The 12937-nt window shown below is 38.5% G+C and overlaps 1 protein-coding gene across 1 annotated transcript; it reads left to right on the forward strand.

The window, feature by feature from the left end:
• On the forward strand, window positions 11171-12937 carry LOC104771918 (NAC domain-containing protein 86-like). The gene is made up of 4 exons (XM_010496537.1): window positions 11171-11772; window positions 11868-12151; window positions 12229-12468; window positions 12560-12937. The coding sequence occupies exons 1-4, from the start codon at window positions 11616-11618 to the stop codon at window positions 12755-12757; spliced, it is 879 nt and encodes a 292-aa protein (XP_010494839.1). The 5' UTR covers window positions 11171-11615; the 3' UTR covers window positions 12758-12937.

Raw genomic sequence — 12937 nt, forward strand, 5'->3', positions numbered from 1 at the left:
ATGTACTAGTCAAACAAAGAAAATCGTAATGTTTGGTCAAACCACTAATCAAATATTTTCAAATTATATAACTTTTTTTGCATTACAGTTTCACATAACATAAAGATTGAAATATAATTTTAAAAGAACTTCTAATTTCACACATATAAAAAAAATTGGTATCCACTCATTATTTTATGTAGACTTTCCTATATGAGTGAGTGGGATGCAAAAAAATACGAGTTTTGGCATCAAAATAATTTCTCGTTACTCAAAACGTTGCTAACTGGTTATAAAACTTGAAGATCGATCCAAACAAATAAGATGAAAGAAAAATAAAGAAGCAAATAAAGTAAAGAAAGAAAAGAAGGGAGCCGAAAGCAAAAGGAAGAAAAAAGGTGAGGAAAGTGTGATTAAGTGATAAGATGAGTCCTCTCCTTTTCCAACGTTCATGGCTTCACTTTGACACCAATTTCACCCTCTTCCTTTTATTTTGCATCCAATTTACGAGTTTAGTTAACTTCAAATTCTAACACAGTTTTAACGTTCAAAAATTCATCAATCTAACACTAGAACAATAACTATGACTAGAAATCTAGGACTACTTGTTGGATTAGTGTCTTTGAGTTTGATCATACGTTTTATATATAAGGATTTGGATCTCATATCCTAACCTTCATAAACCACGATTTATACTACGTCACTGTATTATAATCATATAAATTTGAGAAGATAAACGCGCTCTCTTTCTTTTTGTTTTCCTCACATATAATGTAAAACAACGACAAATGTTTTAATAATTGAGGAAGCAAGCCGATCATTGTACCGTCTGAACATCGGATGACATATCGGGTCCGATAGATTAGGTTCCACAACTTAACATGATATTTTATTTTCTACAATCATAATATAAATATAATTGCATTTATTCGTTTCTTAATTATCTATCAATAATTAACCACTTTCCATCATCTTTAAACCCTAACTAGGTATAATATAATTATGCATTTTTTTAAAGCATTTTTATCAAGAGAACTTTAAATAGTTAAAAAGGTCTATGGAAATTGGAAGCATATATTTTTTCGTCATCTATAATTTACACACGCATGTTATCATATTCAAGTTTAAATCTATAGATATCTTATATCTATCACATTGATATTTTGATTTTTTTTTTTTAAATCATTCAACAATGATGATGTGTAGTTTATACAAAGAGATCCATCTACTCCTATATAGAAAATTCAACTCACATTACATGATACGATATACGATTCATTCCGAAATCTTGTATCGATAATCTGCAAAAGAAACTCACACATTTAGAATTATGATTACTAGATCAACGTAAAAATATCATTGGCTATAAACTACTTACATACTTGACCAAAAACGCATCCACCGCGTAAGAACTTTAATTGTTAGTTGCAAAATTAATACTTATTGTTGATTTGTAATGTAGGTAAGGGTGGTCATTGATAGATCCGTTATTCGTATAGACAAACTTTTTCGAGTATATTTGCCATATTATGCATTTATTTATGCTTTTTTTTTTTTTTGGTCAAACTCGGATTTCATTCAAATTAAAAGAGTTATTCCTCCTCAAAGAGAAGATACAAAAGGCTATCAGAAGCCCAAACAAGCCAAGCCATATGAGTAAATGGTAACACAACAGCAATAACTAAAGCATAAACTAACCATAGATGAAAGGATAAATGGGAGCTAACAAGCTCAAACCATAGATAAAGGGATAGATGGGAGCTAGCAAGCTCAAACCATGGATAATGGGATAGATGGGAGCTAACAAGCTCAACCAAAGTAGATTGGTTCTTGAATGGAGGAAACAAAGCCTCTAGAGACACCAACGACAAACAGTCAGCAAAAGCTGAACGGGAAACGTCTTGAGCAACAAACCTCGCTTCTACTACAAGTAGAACAGTCTTCACAACAATGCTCCCTATGACAATACCACTAAAACCAAGTGAAGTATTTGGGAGGATAATAAGCTCCTTAAAGGAGAGATGAGGGCTATAAAAGCCCCGGTGAACCAGAAAATCTGGAACGATGAAGGAGAGCAGAGAGCTCTTTCCAATCTGCAACAAAGCGGCTACTAACACAGCCAATTTGAAATAGAATCTGCATATTGCAGTAAAGGTTCGCACTAAGGCGATACAAGTGCTACAAGAAAGCACAAATGTGGATCCAAGGGTATCCAAAAACATCAAAGAAGTAAAAGCGAGATCCGAATTCCACAAAGCCAGAGCCACACTTTCAACGATCATCTGAGAACTTTCCAAAGTTGAAGAACCAGAGACCGTAGAATAGGAGCATACCTGGGGGAACAGGAAAGAAGGCGTGTTGATTGAGATGGAGGTGGAGAGCGAGCAGTCAGCTCTGCTGCCAACGAGGCTGAGAAGCCGGTGTGACTTGACGACGTGAGCTACGTGGATCTGAGTCGGAGAGGGATCTGGAGGGTCTGGAGGATCAGGCGGATCTGGTGGAGAAAGAGGATACGACAATGAAGCCGGCGCCGATGGAAGCTTCAGGCCGAGAGAAGCAAGCAGGTCCGTCAAAGACGAAGGCCCATGTCGCAGCGACATCATCGAAGAAGAACGAGCCATTGAACCCGAGAAGCAGAGAAACGCTATTAGAAGCGGAAGAAGCCGGAGAGGAAGCCGGAAAAACACGCCGGAAATGACTGCGATAACTACGAAGAGACACCCGCAGAACGAGAGCAACGCCGATTAGGAGAGGGGAACGCCGGGGAAGCTTTGCCGGTGGAGAAACGCCATTTGAAAACTCCTCTTGCGGCTCCTCGAGAAACGTGCCCGGGAGAGAACTGCATTTATTTATGCTTTAAGAGTTTTTTTTTTGTGTGTTAAGAACTTCTCTTTTCTGGTAGTGTTCCCTTTAGCGTTACCATGGGTTAAAGTGAACATATGTAAAGTAGTGGGGGAAATGAACATTCTCACCCTACCAAAATGACAATGTACATCTTTACAGAACCAACCCTCTGTTACCCGTCAACTGAAGTAATTATTTTTAACTTGGATTTCTCAATTCCGAACCTAACAAAACCAAAACCGATTCAACAAATCAATACAAACAAGGAGTCAATATCATTAATTTTTTTTTTTTTGACAAAAAGTCAATATCATTATTTTATAACATGCATGCGAGGTTAAATTTAGGTATTGACTCCGTATTTTATAACATGCGAGTTTAAGTTGATTAAAAAAAAAAAGGTAGTGACACATATGAACTATAATTTTAAGACGAAGAACTATATATATATATATATATATATTAAAATTCAATGTTTCGTGAAAGACTTCGCTAAGAATACAAATTATAAGTGAACTAAAAACGTGTTAGACCAAATAATATTAGTTGGCCTACTGTCCCACCAATACGGATGTTGGGAGATAACATACCATCCCCTTCTACATTTGGTATGTTTTCACATTTCTTTTTATGGAAGAATTAAGAACTTGATGAGATTCTATTTAGATATAACTTAGATATTTATAATAGAGTAGATTTAACTAATAAATGAAACTTTTTTTTTTTTACAAACAAAATACAAGATTGGTTCAAACAAGTCAATGCGTAGGAATATTTTTAACAAAGGTAACTAAATGCGGTGATGTACGAACACGTCGCGCAAGATTATCCGCTTTACCATTCTGAGAGCGAGGGACGTAGACCAAAGAAAAAGAAACAAACTTCTCCTTATTCGTCTGTATGTCCTCCAAATAAGGCGTGAAAGCTGGCCACTCGGAAAAGTGAAGACACCATCTTCACTAAGTCGGAGCAGTCGGTAAGAAAAACAACTGATTGATTATCCGCTCCAATTATCCGCCCCAAACAAGGGCCTCAACCTCGGCATGAAGAGGAGATAGACTACGGCGATGGTTGGCAGCACCCATAGTAGGGGCATCACCCCAGGGCGAAGTACAAAACCATCCTCTACCCGCAAAACGATATGTTGCTTTCCAAGAGCCATCTACAAAACACATATAGCTCGATAGAGGCCTAGGAATCCCTAAGCCCCCACTTTCACGGTGCCCTATCACATCGGGGATCTCCGAAGTGCATACCATATCATCTACTTGAGCCAAAGCCCAGACTTTTGCCTCATCCTCCGCTAACCGCAAGATGGCTAGGGGATTGGAATCAAGGTTACCAAAAATTTTATCATTACGCGCTTTCCAGATATACCACAGAATCCAAGGGAAAAATTCATAGTCCGGAACATTTGTGAACCACCAAAAAAGAAAATCCATATTTATGAAAACCGACTCCAAGGGGAAAAAACCTGGGGCTGTCGGAAAATGCGACAAAGCCCAAACCTGTCTAGCTGGCGGACATTCGAATAGAGTATGATTAATCGTCTCCTCCTGAAAACCACACAACCCGCACATGGCATCACAACTCATACCACGTTTGCGAAAGTTTGCCGTAACCGCTACACAACCTGAAAGCACTTGCCACATGATGACGAAGCTTTGGTGGACATCTGGTTTTCCATACAAAAGCCTGAAGAGGTACAATATCTGGTCCAAATACTTTCGATTCTGAAGAAGCCGTTATATTTGAACGAAGAATATGATACCCTGACTTAAGCGAATATTTACCAGACTTAGGAAAATGTCAGCCCAAGAGATCCGGAGCATCCGGTTGTCGCATCGACAAGGCGGAAATTATAGCAACATCTTCCGGTACAAAAGTAGCCGTAAGCTGAGCCATATCCCAGGAATTGGAACTCCTGTCGATAAAATTTGTAACTCGAAGCAAAGGATCAAAAGGCAACCCTGTGCTTAGTGCTGGTCTCGGAAATTGAGCAGGGATCCAAGGGTCAGTCCATACAGAAATGGAAGCACCAGATCCTACCCGTTTAATGAGTCCTTTATTAACCAGAGAGCAAGCAGAAATCATACTCCGCCACCATAGGTATATATACATCTGTTTTTTGTGAGATATTGGGATTATAGTTTGGGCTTTGTGTTATGGGCTTGTGTCGTATTGTTTACTTCAATGACGATGTATGTTAACTTAGAAACCCTAGTGTCGATCATGTATAAATATCATTGTAATGTTTGTGAATAAAGCAAGTCAGTTCAATACCTAATTCTACATGGTATCAGAGCCTCTCTAAATTTTTCTTCTGCTCATCATTTTTCTTGCTTTGTTTCTTCTTTTCTTAAGAACAAGTTTATTTTCTTGCGTGACAAGAAATCATGTCCGAAATAGATGATAGTTCATCATCTTTGAAGCAGGCTCCTGCAGTGCAGCGACCTACTACGAAGACGGTGTCTCCCTACACTTTGTCCAGCTCGGATAATCCTAGAGCTATGATCACCTCCGTCGTGTTGACTGGTGACAATTACAATGAATGGTCCACTGAGATGTTTAACGCTCTTCAGGCTAAGCGTAAAACGGGGTTTATCAATGGTACCATACCAAAACCATTGAGCACTGATGTCAATTTTGAAAATTGGCAAACGGTTAACTCTATGATTGTGGGTTGGATTCGTACTTCGATTGAGTCCAAAGTCAAATCCACTGTTACTTTTGTCTCCAATGCTCACCAGTTGTGGGTGGATTTTAAGCAGCGTTTCTCAGTGGGAAACAAGGTCCGTGTTCATCAACTCAGAGCTCAACTTTTGCGGCGTGTCGGCAAGATGGGCCGTCGGTTCTTGATTACTACGGCAGGTTGTGTAATATGTGGGAAGAGTTTCAGAATTATAAGCCAATCACTGTTTGTACTTGTGTCCTTTGTACCTGTGGTGCGACCGGTCAGCCTGCAAGGGAAAGAGAAGAGGAGAACATTCATCAATTTGTTTATGGTCTTGATGATTCTCGGTTTGGTGGGTTGTGTACCAATCTTGTTGCCATGGATCCTCTTCCTTCTCTTGGAGAAATTTGTTCTCAGGTTATACAAGAAGAACAGAGACTTGCGTCGGTGCGTACGCGTGAGCACCAACAAGAAGCTGTTGGCTTTCTGACTCGCCGTGAGCAAGCTCCGGAGGTAACTGCATATTTGGGACGAACAGACACTTCTGGTGGTGGTCACAGTGTGACTTTTGCTCCGCGTTGTTCGATACTCTGTTCTCATTGTGGGAGAAGTGGTCATTCAAAAAGTGATTGTTGGCAAATCGTTGGATTTCATGATTGGTGGACTGAGGGATCAGAGAAATCACAACAAAAGACTGGTGGTCGGGGCCGTGGTGGACGCGGTTCTGGTTTCTCTTCTTCTGGACGAGGGAGAGGATAATCTGTGGTTGCTCATGCAACTAGTGCGAATGCATCAGTGTTTCCTGAGTTCACACCCGAACAATTGAGAGTTCTCCAACAGATGGTTTCAGAAAAATTGAGTTCTAGTAGTGATGATTGACTTTCTGGTAAGAAGGATCTTGGTGATGTTATTCTTGACACTGGGGCCTCTCATCATATGACAGGAAATCTTTCCCTATTAATCAACCTTAAGAACATTTCCCCATGTTCTGTAGGCTTTGCCAATGGTAGTAAAACATTTGCTTTGAGTGTGGGAGTGTTTCCCTTGACAGAGAAAGTGTCTTTGGACAATGTTCTCTATGTGCCAGCTCTAAACTGCACTTTAATATCTGTCTCCAAGATTTTTAAGCAAACCAAGTGTGTTGCTATGTTTGCTGATACTTTGTGTGTGTTGCATGACCGTTTTTTGAGGACTCGGATTGGAAGAGGAGAATAGCGTGATGGTGTTTACTATTTTAAGGATGTTGAGTCTGCGAGAATACACAGTGTGACCGTCGGTTCCGATCAAGTGTTGTGGCATCAAAGACTAGGGCATCCATCTTTCTCTATGCTTTCTTCTTTACCGTTGTTTTCTGGTTCCTCGAAATCTCCTGGCTCTCACTCTTGTGACATTTGTTTACAAGCCAAGCAGACTAGAGAATTGTTTCCTGACAGTTTTAATAAAGCCGACGATTGTTTTTCTTTAATACATTGCGATGTTTGGGGTCCTTATCGAGTTCCTTCTTCTTGTGGAGCTGTTTATTTTTTGACTATTGTTGATGACTATTCTCGTGCGGTCAGGACTTATCTTTTGCTTGCTAAGTCTGAAGTCCGTAATGTGTTAACAACTTTATCACATACGCTGAAAAACAGTTTGGAAAATCCGTTAAGACGGTTCGCAGTGACAATGGAACAGAGTTTACTTGTCTCTCCCCTTATTTTCATCAATGTGGAATCATTCATCAAACATCTTGTATAGGGACTCCACAACAAAATGGTCGAGTTGAGAGAAAACATCGACATCTTGAATGTCTCACAAGCTTTATTGTTTCAGGCTAGTTTGCCTATTCGTTTTTGGGGAGAAGCCGTTCTTACATCTGCTTATGTTATTAGTCAAACTCCTTCATCTGTGCACAACGGCTTGTCTCCGTATGAGGTTCTTCATGGTTGTAAACCATCATATGATTCGTTACGTGTTTTTGGTTCTGCTTGTTACACACATTCTATGCAGAGAGACAAGGATAAATTTGCTCCTCGTAGTCGGTTTTGTGTATTTGTCGGCTATCCATTTGGGCAGAAAGGTTGGAAGGTGTTTGATGTTGAGAAGAACAAAATTTGTGTGTCAAGAGACGTTATTTTTCGTGAGGATGTGTTCCCTTTTGCAAATCGCGAAAATTTTGCTCTCTCTCCGCCATCTTCTCCGTCTGTTGCTGTTGTTACTGATGATGACTGGGTGATGCCTTCGTCGGTCAGGGGGAGTTCGGACTTGGTCTTACCTGTTGATCCTGTTGTCTCTCCTCCGCCAAGTCCTATGCTTGTTACGGAGGTTGCTGATCCTCCGCTTTTACCTCCTTCCCCTGTTACGTCTGACACACCATCCTCTGTTCCGAACTCATCTCCGGTTTCACCTTCCCCTATTTTCGTGGACAAGCAGGTTGTTGATACATCGTCATCTGTAGTTGCGGACTCATTGGTACCTTCTTCTCCGGGTCGTCGTTCCCCTGATCATGTTCCCTCTACCGAGGCGGAGGTGTTGTCACCTGTTGTTGTAACTTCGGTTGATCCTCCTCCTTTAGGTCAACGACATCGTCAAGCTCCTGGTTGGCTTCGCGACTATGTCACATATAATGCTGTCTCTGCTCCTGAAACCCATCACGCTCTCCCTGACTCCACATCCCTGGTCTCGTCTTCGGTTCAAGGTAACTCTCTCTATCCTTTGACAAATTACATCTCTGATGATGCTTTTTCTCTAGGGCACCATGTTTTCTTAGTTGCGATTACTGCTCATGTTGAGCCACGACACTTTAAGGAGGCCATTCGCCTCAAAGTTTGGAATGATGCCATGCGCAAAGAGGTTGATGCTCTCGATGTTACAGGGACGATTGAGATTTGTGATTTACCGCCTAATAAGATTGCTATTGGTAGTCAATGGGTTTACAAGACTAAGTATAACGCTGATGGTTCCATTGAGCGTTATAAGGCCCGTTTTATCGCACTTGGTAATAATCAAAAGGAGGGTGTTGATTTTAATGAGATTTTTGTTCCAGTGGTGAAAATGACTACTGTTCGTTCTGTTCTTCGTCTTGTTGCTGCTAAGAAGTGGGAAGTTTTTCAAATGGATGTCAATAATGCTTTTCTGCATGGTGACTTGGATGAGGAAGTTTATATGCAACTTCCACCTGGGTTTCGTGCTTCTCATTCGAGCAAAGTTTGCCGTCTCCGGAAGTCTATCTATGGCCTTAAACAAGCTCCCGTTGTTGGTTTAAGAAGTTGTCTGACTCTGCTCTGTTTTGGTTTTGTTCAGTCCTATGAGGATTACTCTTTGTTTGCTTACACTAAAGTTGGTATTGATCTCCGTGTCTTAGTTTATGTTGATGATCTGATTATTTGTGGCAACGATGGATACATGATTCAGAAGTTTAAGGATTCTTTGTCTAAATGCTTCTCTATGAAAGATTTGGGCAAACTCAAATACTTTCTTGGCCTAGAAGTCAGCATAGGTCCCGAAGGTATTTTTCTTTCTCAGCGTAAGTATGCGTTAGACATTATTTCGGATTGTGGTCTTCTTGGTGCTCAGCCTGCTCCTACGCCTCTTGAGCAGAATCACCAGCTTGCGAAAGACACAAGTCCTCTTTTATCTGATCCTAAGCCATATCGTCGACTTGTAGGTCGTTTGATATATCTCACTCATACGCATCCCGAGCTTAGTTATTCCATTCATATTTTGTCTCAGTTTATGAAGTCTCCTCGTGAAGCTCATTGGACGGCAGCTCTTCCTGTGGTTTGTTTTTTTGAAAGGCACTCCTGGTCAAGGAATATTTCTTTCGTTGGATCCGGATCTCCCTTTGAGTGTCTACTGCGATTCGGATTATGCAGGTTGTCCTTTGACAAGACGTTCTCTTACGCGTTTGTTGTTCTTCTTGGTGGTTCTTCGATTTCTTGGCAAACTAAGAAACAAAATACGGTCTCTCACTCGTCTGCTGAGGCCGAGTATCGGTCTATGTCTACTGCTTTACGAGAGATTCAGTGGTTGCGGCGTTTGTTAAGAGAATTGGGTATTGATCAGTCGGAGCCTACTCGTTTCTTCTGCGACAGCAAAGCTGCTATTCATATTGCTGCCAATCCAGTGTTTCATGAACGTACTAAACACATAGAAAAAGATTGTCATGCGGTTCGTGATGTGGTTCGTGATGGGATCATTTCTACCAAACATATTACTACGAATGTTTAAATTGCAAATATATTAACAAAGGCGCTTGGTCGAGCACAGTTTGATTACTTATTGTCCAAGTTAGGTGTGCAAAATCTCCACACTCCAACTTGAGGGGGAGTATTGGAGTTATAGTTTGGGCTTTGTGTTATGGGCTTGTGTCGTATTGTTTACGTCAATGACAATGTATGTTAACTTAGAAACCCTAGTGTCGATCATGTATAAATATTATTGTAATGTTTGTGGATAAAGCAAGTCAGTTCAATATCTAATTCTACATGAGACATGGAGGAAATATTAAAATTATGTGACTTACCATGTTAACTAAACTGATAAAACTCTGTGTCAGATTCTTGTTAGTGATGAAGATTTTCAAATAGCTAACTGACTTATAAATGCCTATAATATCAAGACGTAATTGTCATGATGGCAGTGTAAATTTTAGTCATCGTATCTAGGTATCCCTTTTCCAGATGCTATGAAAAAAAAAAAACTAAATTGGTCCAACTAAATGGGAAACCATGAACTGCACAACTTTATGCAGACGTCATAGTTTAGGCTATAAAAGTATAAATAATAAACTTATAATTAATATCCGGATCGGAATATGAACTTATTATTGTAATTCCAAAATGGATAAAAGAAGCAACTTTTGTATCTTAAGTGTATATGAGAACTTCTGAATTATTTTTTCCAACAAATATATTCAAAGTGGCTCTTTGGTCGTTCTTAAAGACATTGAACAATTATGTAAACTAAAATTAGGAAAATAAAATATGGATTGGTCCGATTAGAGTAGCCGCGGGTCCACTATCTTGTTCCGACTCAAGTATGTAGTTTTCGTTATCACTTTCGTCTTCTTCTTTTCGTATGAAATAAAAAAATCGTTCAAGTTACACTAAAAAGTTCTTTTGTCCTACGCATTGTGACGTGGAACAGTATTTTAAAACTCAATATCACAGTAATATATGACTGGGAAAGTTACAATTTGAGGTGTAAAAGTTGCACACATTAAAATATCTAGCTATAGCATTGGTACGCTAAGAAACAATGGTAAATTCATTTGATACAAAATATTACACTTACATACACGTAAGTATAATCTATAGAAACATTGGTTGTGTTGTAAATTGCATTGACATACTAGTATATGTGAAGATTGAAATGATAAACCTATCATTGAAAATAAAATTAATGGTTAGTCAACAAGAAGAACAAAACTTTGAAAGATATAAGGAAATGAGTTGTCAATTGCTTGTGCCTAAGTGTGAACATGTAAATAACCTATTGAGTCTAGGTGGGTCCAATTACTTTGGAATTTTATTTTATAGAACACTTCAGACAAGTTATGTCTTAATCACTTTATCGGTCTCCCATAGTTTTGTTAAAAATAAAAGCCACATTCTAACAAACTTTTATAATTCCAATTTACATTTATATAGAAACTCAATGTTCTACCAACTTCGTGCTATAAATATTCAGCACTCCATAACGATTCAACACTCTACCACCCTCTTCTAATTTCTACAATTACTCTCTTCATCAGTCGCTAAACACTCGTTGTTAAGAAAAAATAATTCCTTAATCACTTTTGAAGCTTTCACACCAATATATATTTACTTTCTTATTACATCTCTTACTTTTAAAGATTTTTGGTTACTTTATTTTTTTTTAATTATACGAAACAATTTGTTTTCTTTCAGACAATGTTCTTGTCACACAAAAAATACAATCTACTTGACTTGCAAAACAACAAATCAAGCGTTGAGAAAAGTTTCTATTTTTGGATTTTCCAAATATTAACTGTTGTAGCTTCGTGACTAAAAAAGAAATATCGATTTCTTGTTCAAAAATAAATAAATTTTGATTTCAATATTTTTAACTTTTATTTGGTGTAGCAAGTCATCGTATAGTGAGTTTATTACTGCAAATGGGAAGTTCATGTTTACCTCCAGGATTCCGGTTTCATCCTACTGATGAAGAACTCATCGAATACTACTTGAAAAGAAAAGTCGAAGGTCTCGAGATCGAGCTTGAAGTCATTCCCGTTATCGATCTTTATAGTTTCGATCCTTGGGAGTTACCAGGTAATAATATATATTAACTTCCGAAAATATACATACTTTAGTTTTCTGGTAACTTTTCAAAATTTTAATATTTTGTTGTCATTGTTACTTTTTAGACAAGTCATTTCTCCCAAACCGGGACATGGAGTGGTTCTTCTTCTGTTCAAGGGACAAAAAATATCCTAATGGTTTCCGTACAAACCGAGGAACAAAAGCTGGTTATTGGAAAGCAACCGGAAAAGATCGGAAAATTACTTCTCGTTCATCTTCTATAATTGGCTATAGAAAAACTCTAGTCTTCTATAAAGGGCGTGCCCCGTTAGGCGATAGAACCAATTGGATCATGCATGAATATCGACTCTGCGATGATGATTCATCACAAGGACCACCACATTTCAAGGTAAAGAGACTTGATATATATATATTTTTTTTTCATTTGGTAAAAGAATATTAAGAACTGAACGTGTTTAATTCTAGGGAGCTTATGTGCTATGTCGTGTTGCAATGAAGACTGAGATCAAAACTAATTCGAAAATCCGAAAAATTCCAAGCGAGCAAACTATTGGATCCGGAGAAAGCTCGGGGTTTTCAAGCCGAGTAACGTCTCCTAGTCGCGATGAAACAATGCCATTTCACTCATTTGCCAATCCTGTATCTACTGAAACGGACTCCTCCAACATTTGGATTTCACCAGACTTCATTCTTGATTCTTCAAAAGTATGTGTATACATTTATATTGACTAATAGCTAAACCAAAACCGGTTTTGGTTTATCTAATATAGGTTTGAATATTTTTTTTTGTGTGTAGGACTATCCTCAAATCCAAGAGGTTGCATCTCAGTACTTCCAACAAGACTTTGATTTTCCGGTCATTGGTAACCAAAACATGGATTTTCTAGCGAGTACAAGCTTAGATCAGAACATGGATGAATCTATGCAAACCGGTTATTGGACAAACTATGGATACGATCAAACCGGTTTATTCGGTTACTCAGATTTCTCCTAGACGGAGTAATTTGGTCTTTACGACAGAAACGCCTTTTATCGTTTTGAGTCTTGGAACTTGGAAGACTTTTAGCATTGGTCTATGGATGATTTTTTTTTTTTTTTTCTAATTATGGAATTACTATATTATAGAGATTTGATGTAAAATATTTGTCATTAGTATATGAAGCTGTATTTTATA

Source organism: Camelina sativa, chromosome 20 (genome assembly GCF_000633955.1).
Source record: "Camelina sativa cultivar DH55 chromosome 20, Cs, whole genome shotgun sequence".
Classification (NCBI taxonomy): Eukaryota; Viridiplantae; Streptophyta; class Magnoliopsida; order Brassicales; family Brassicaceae; genus Camelina; species Camelina sativa.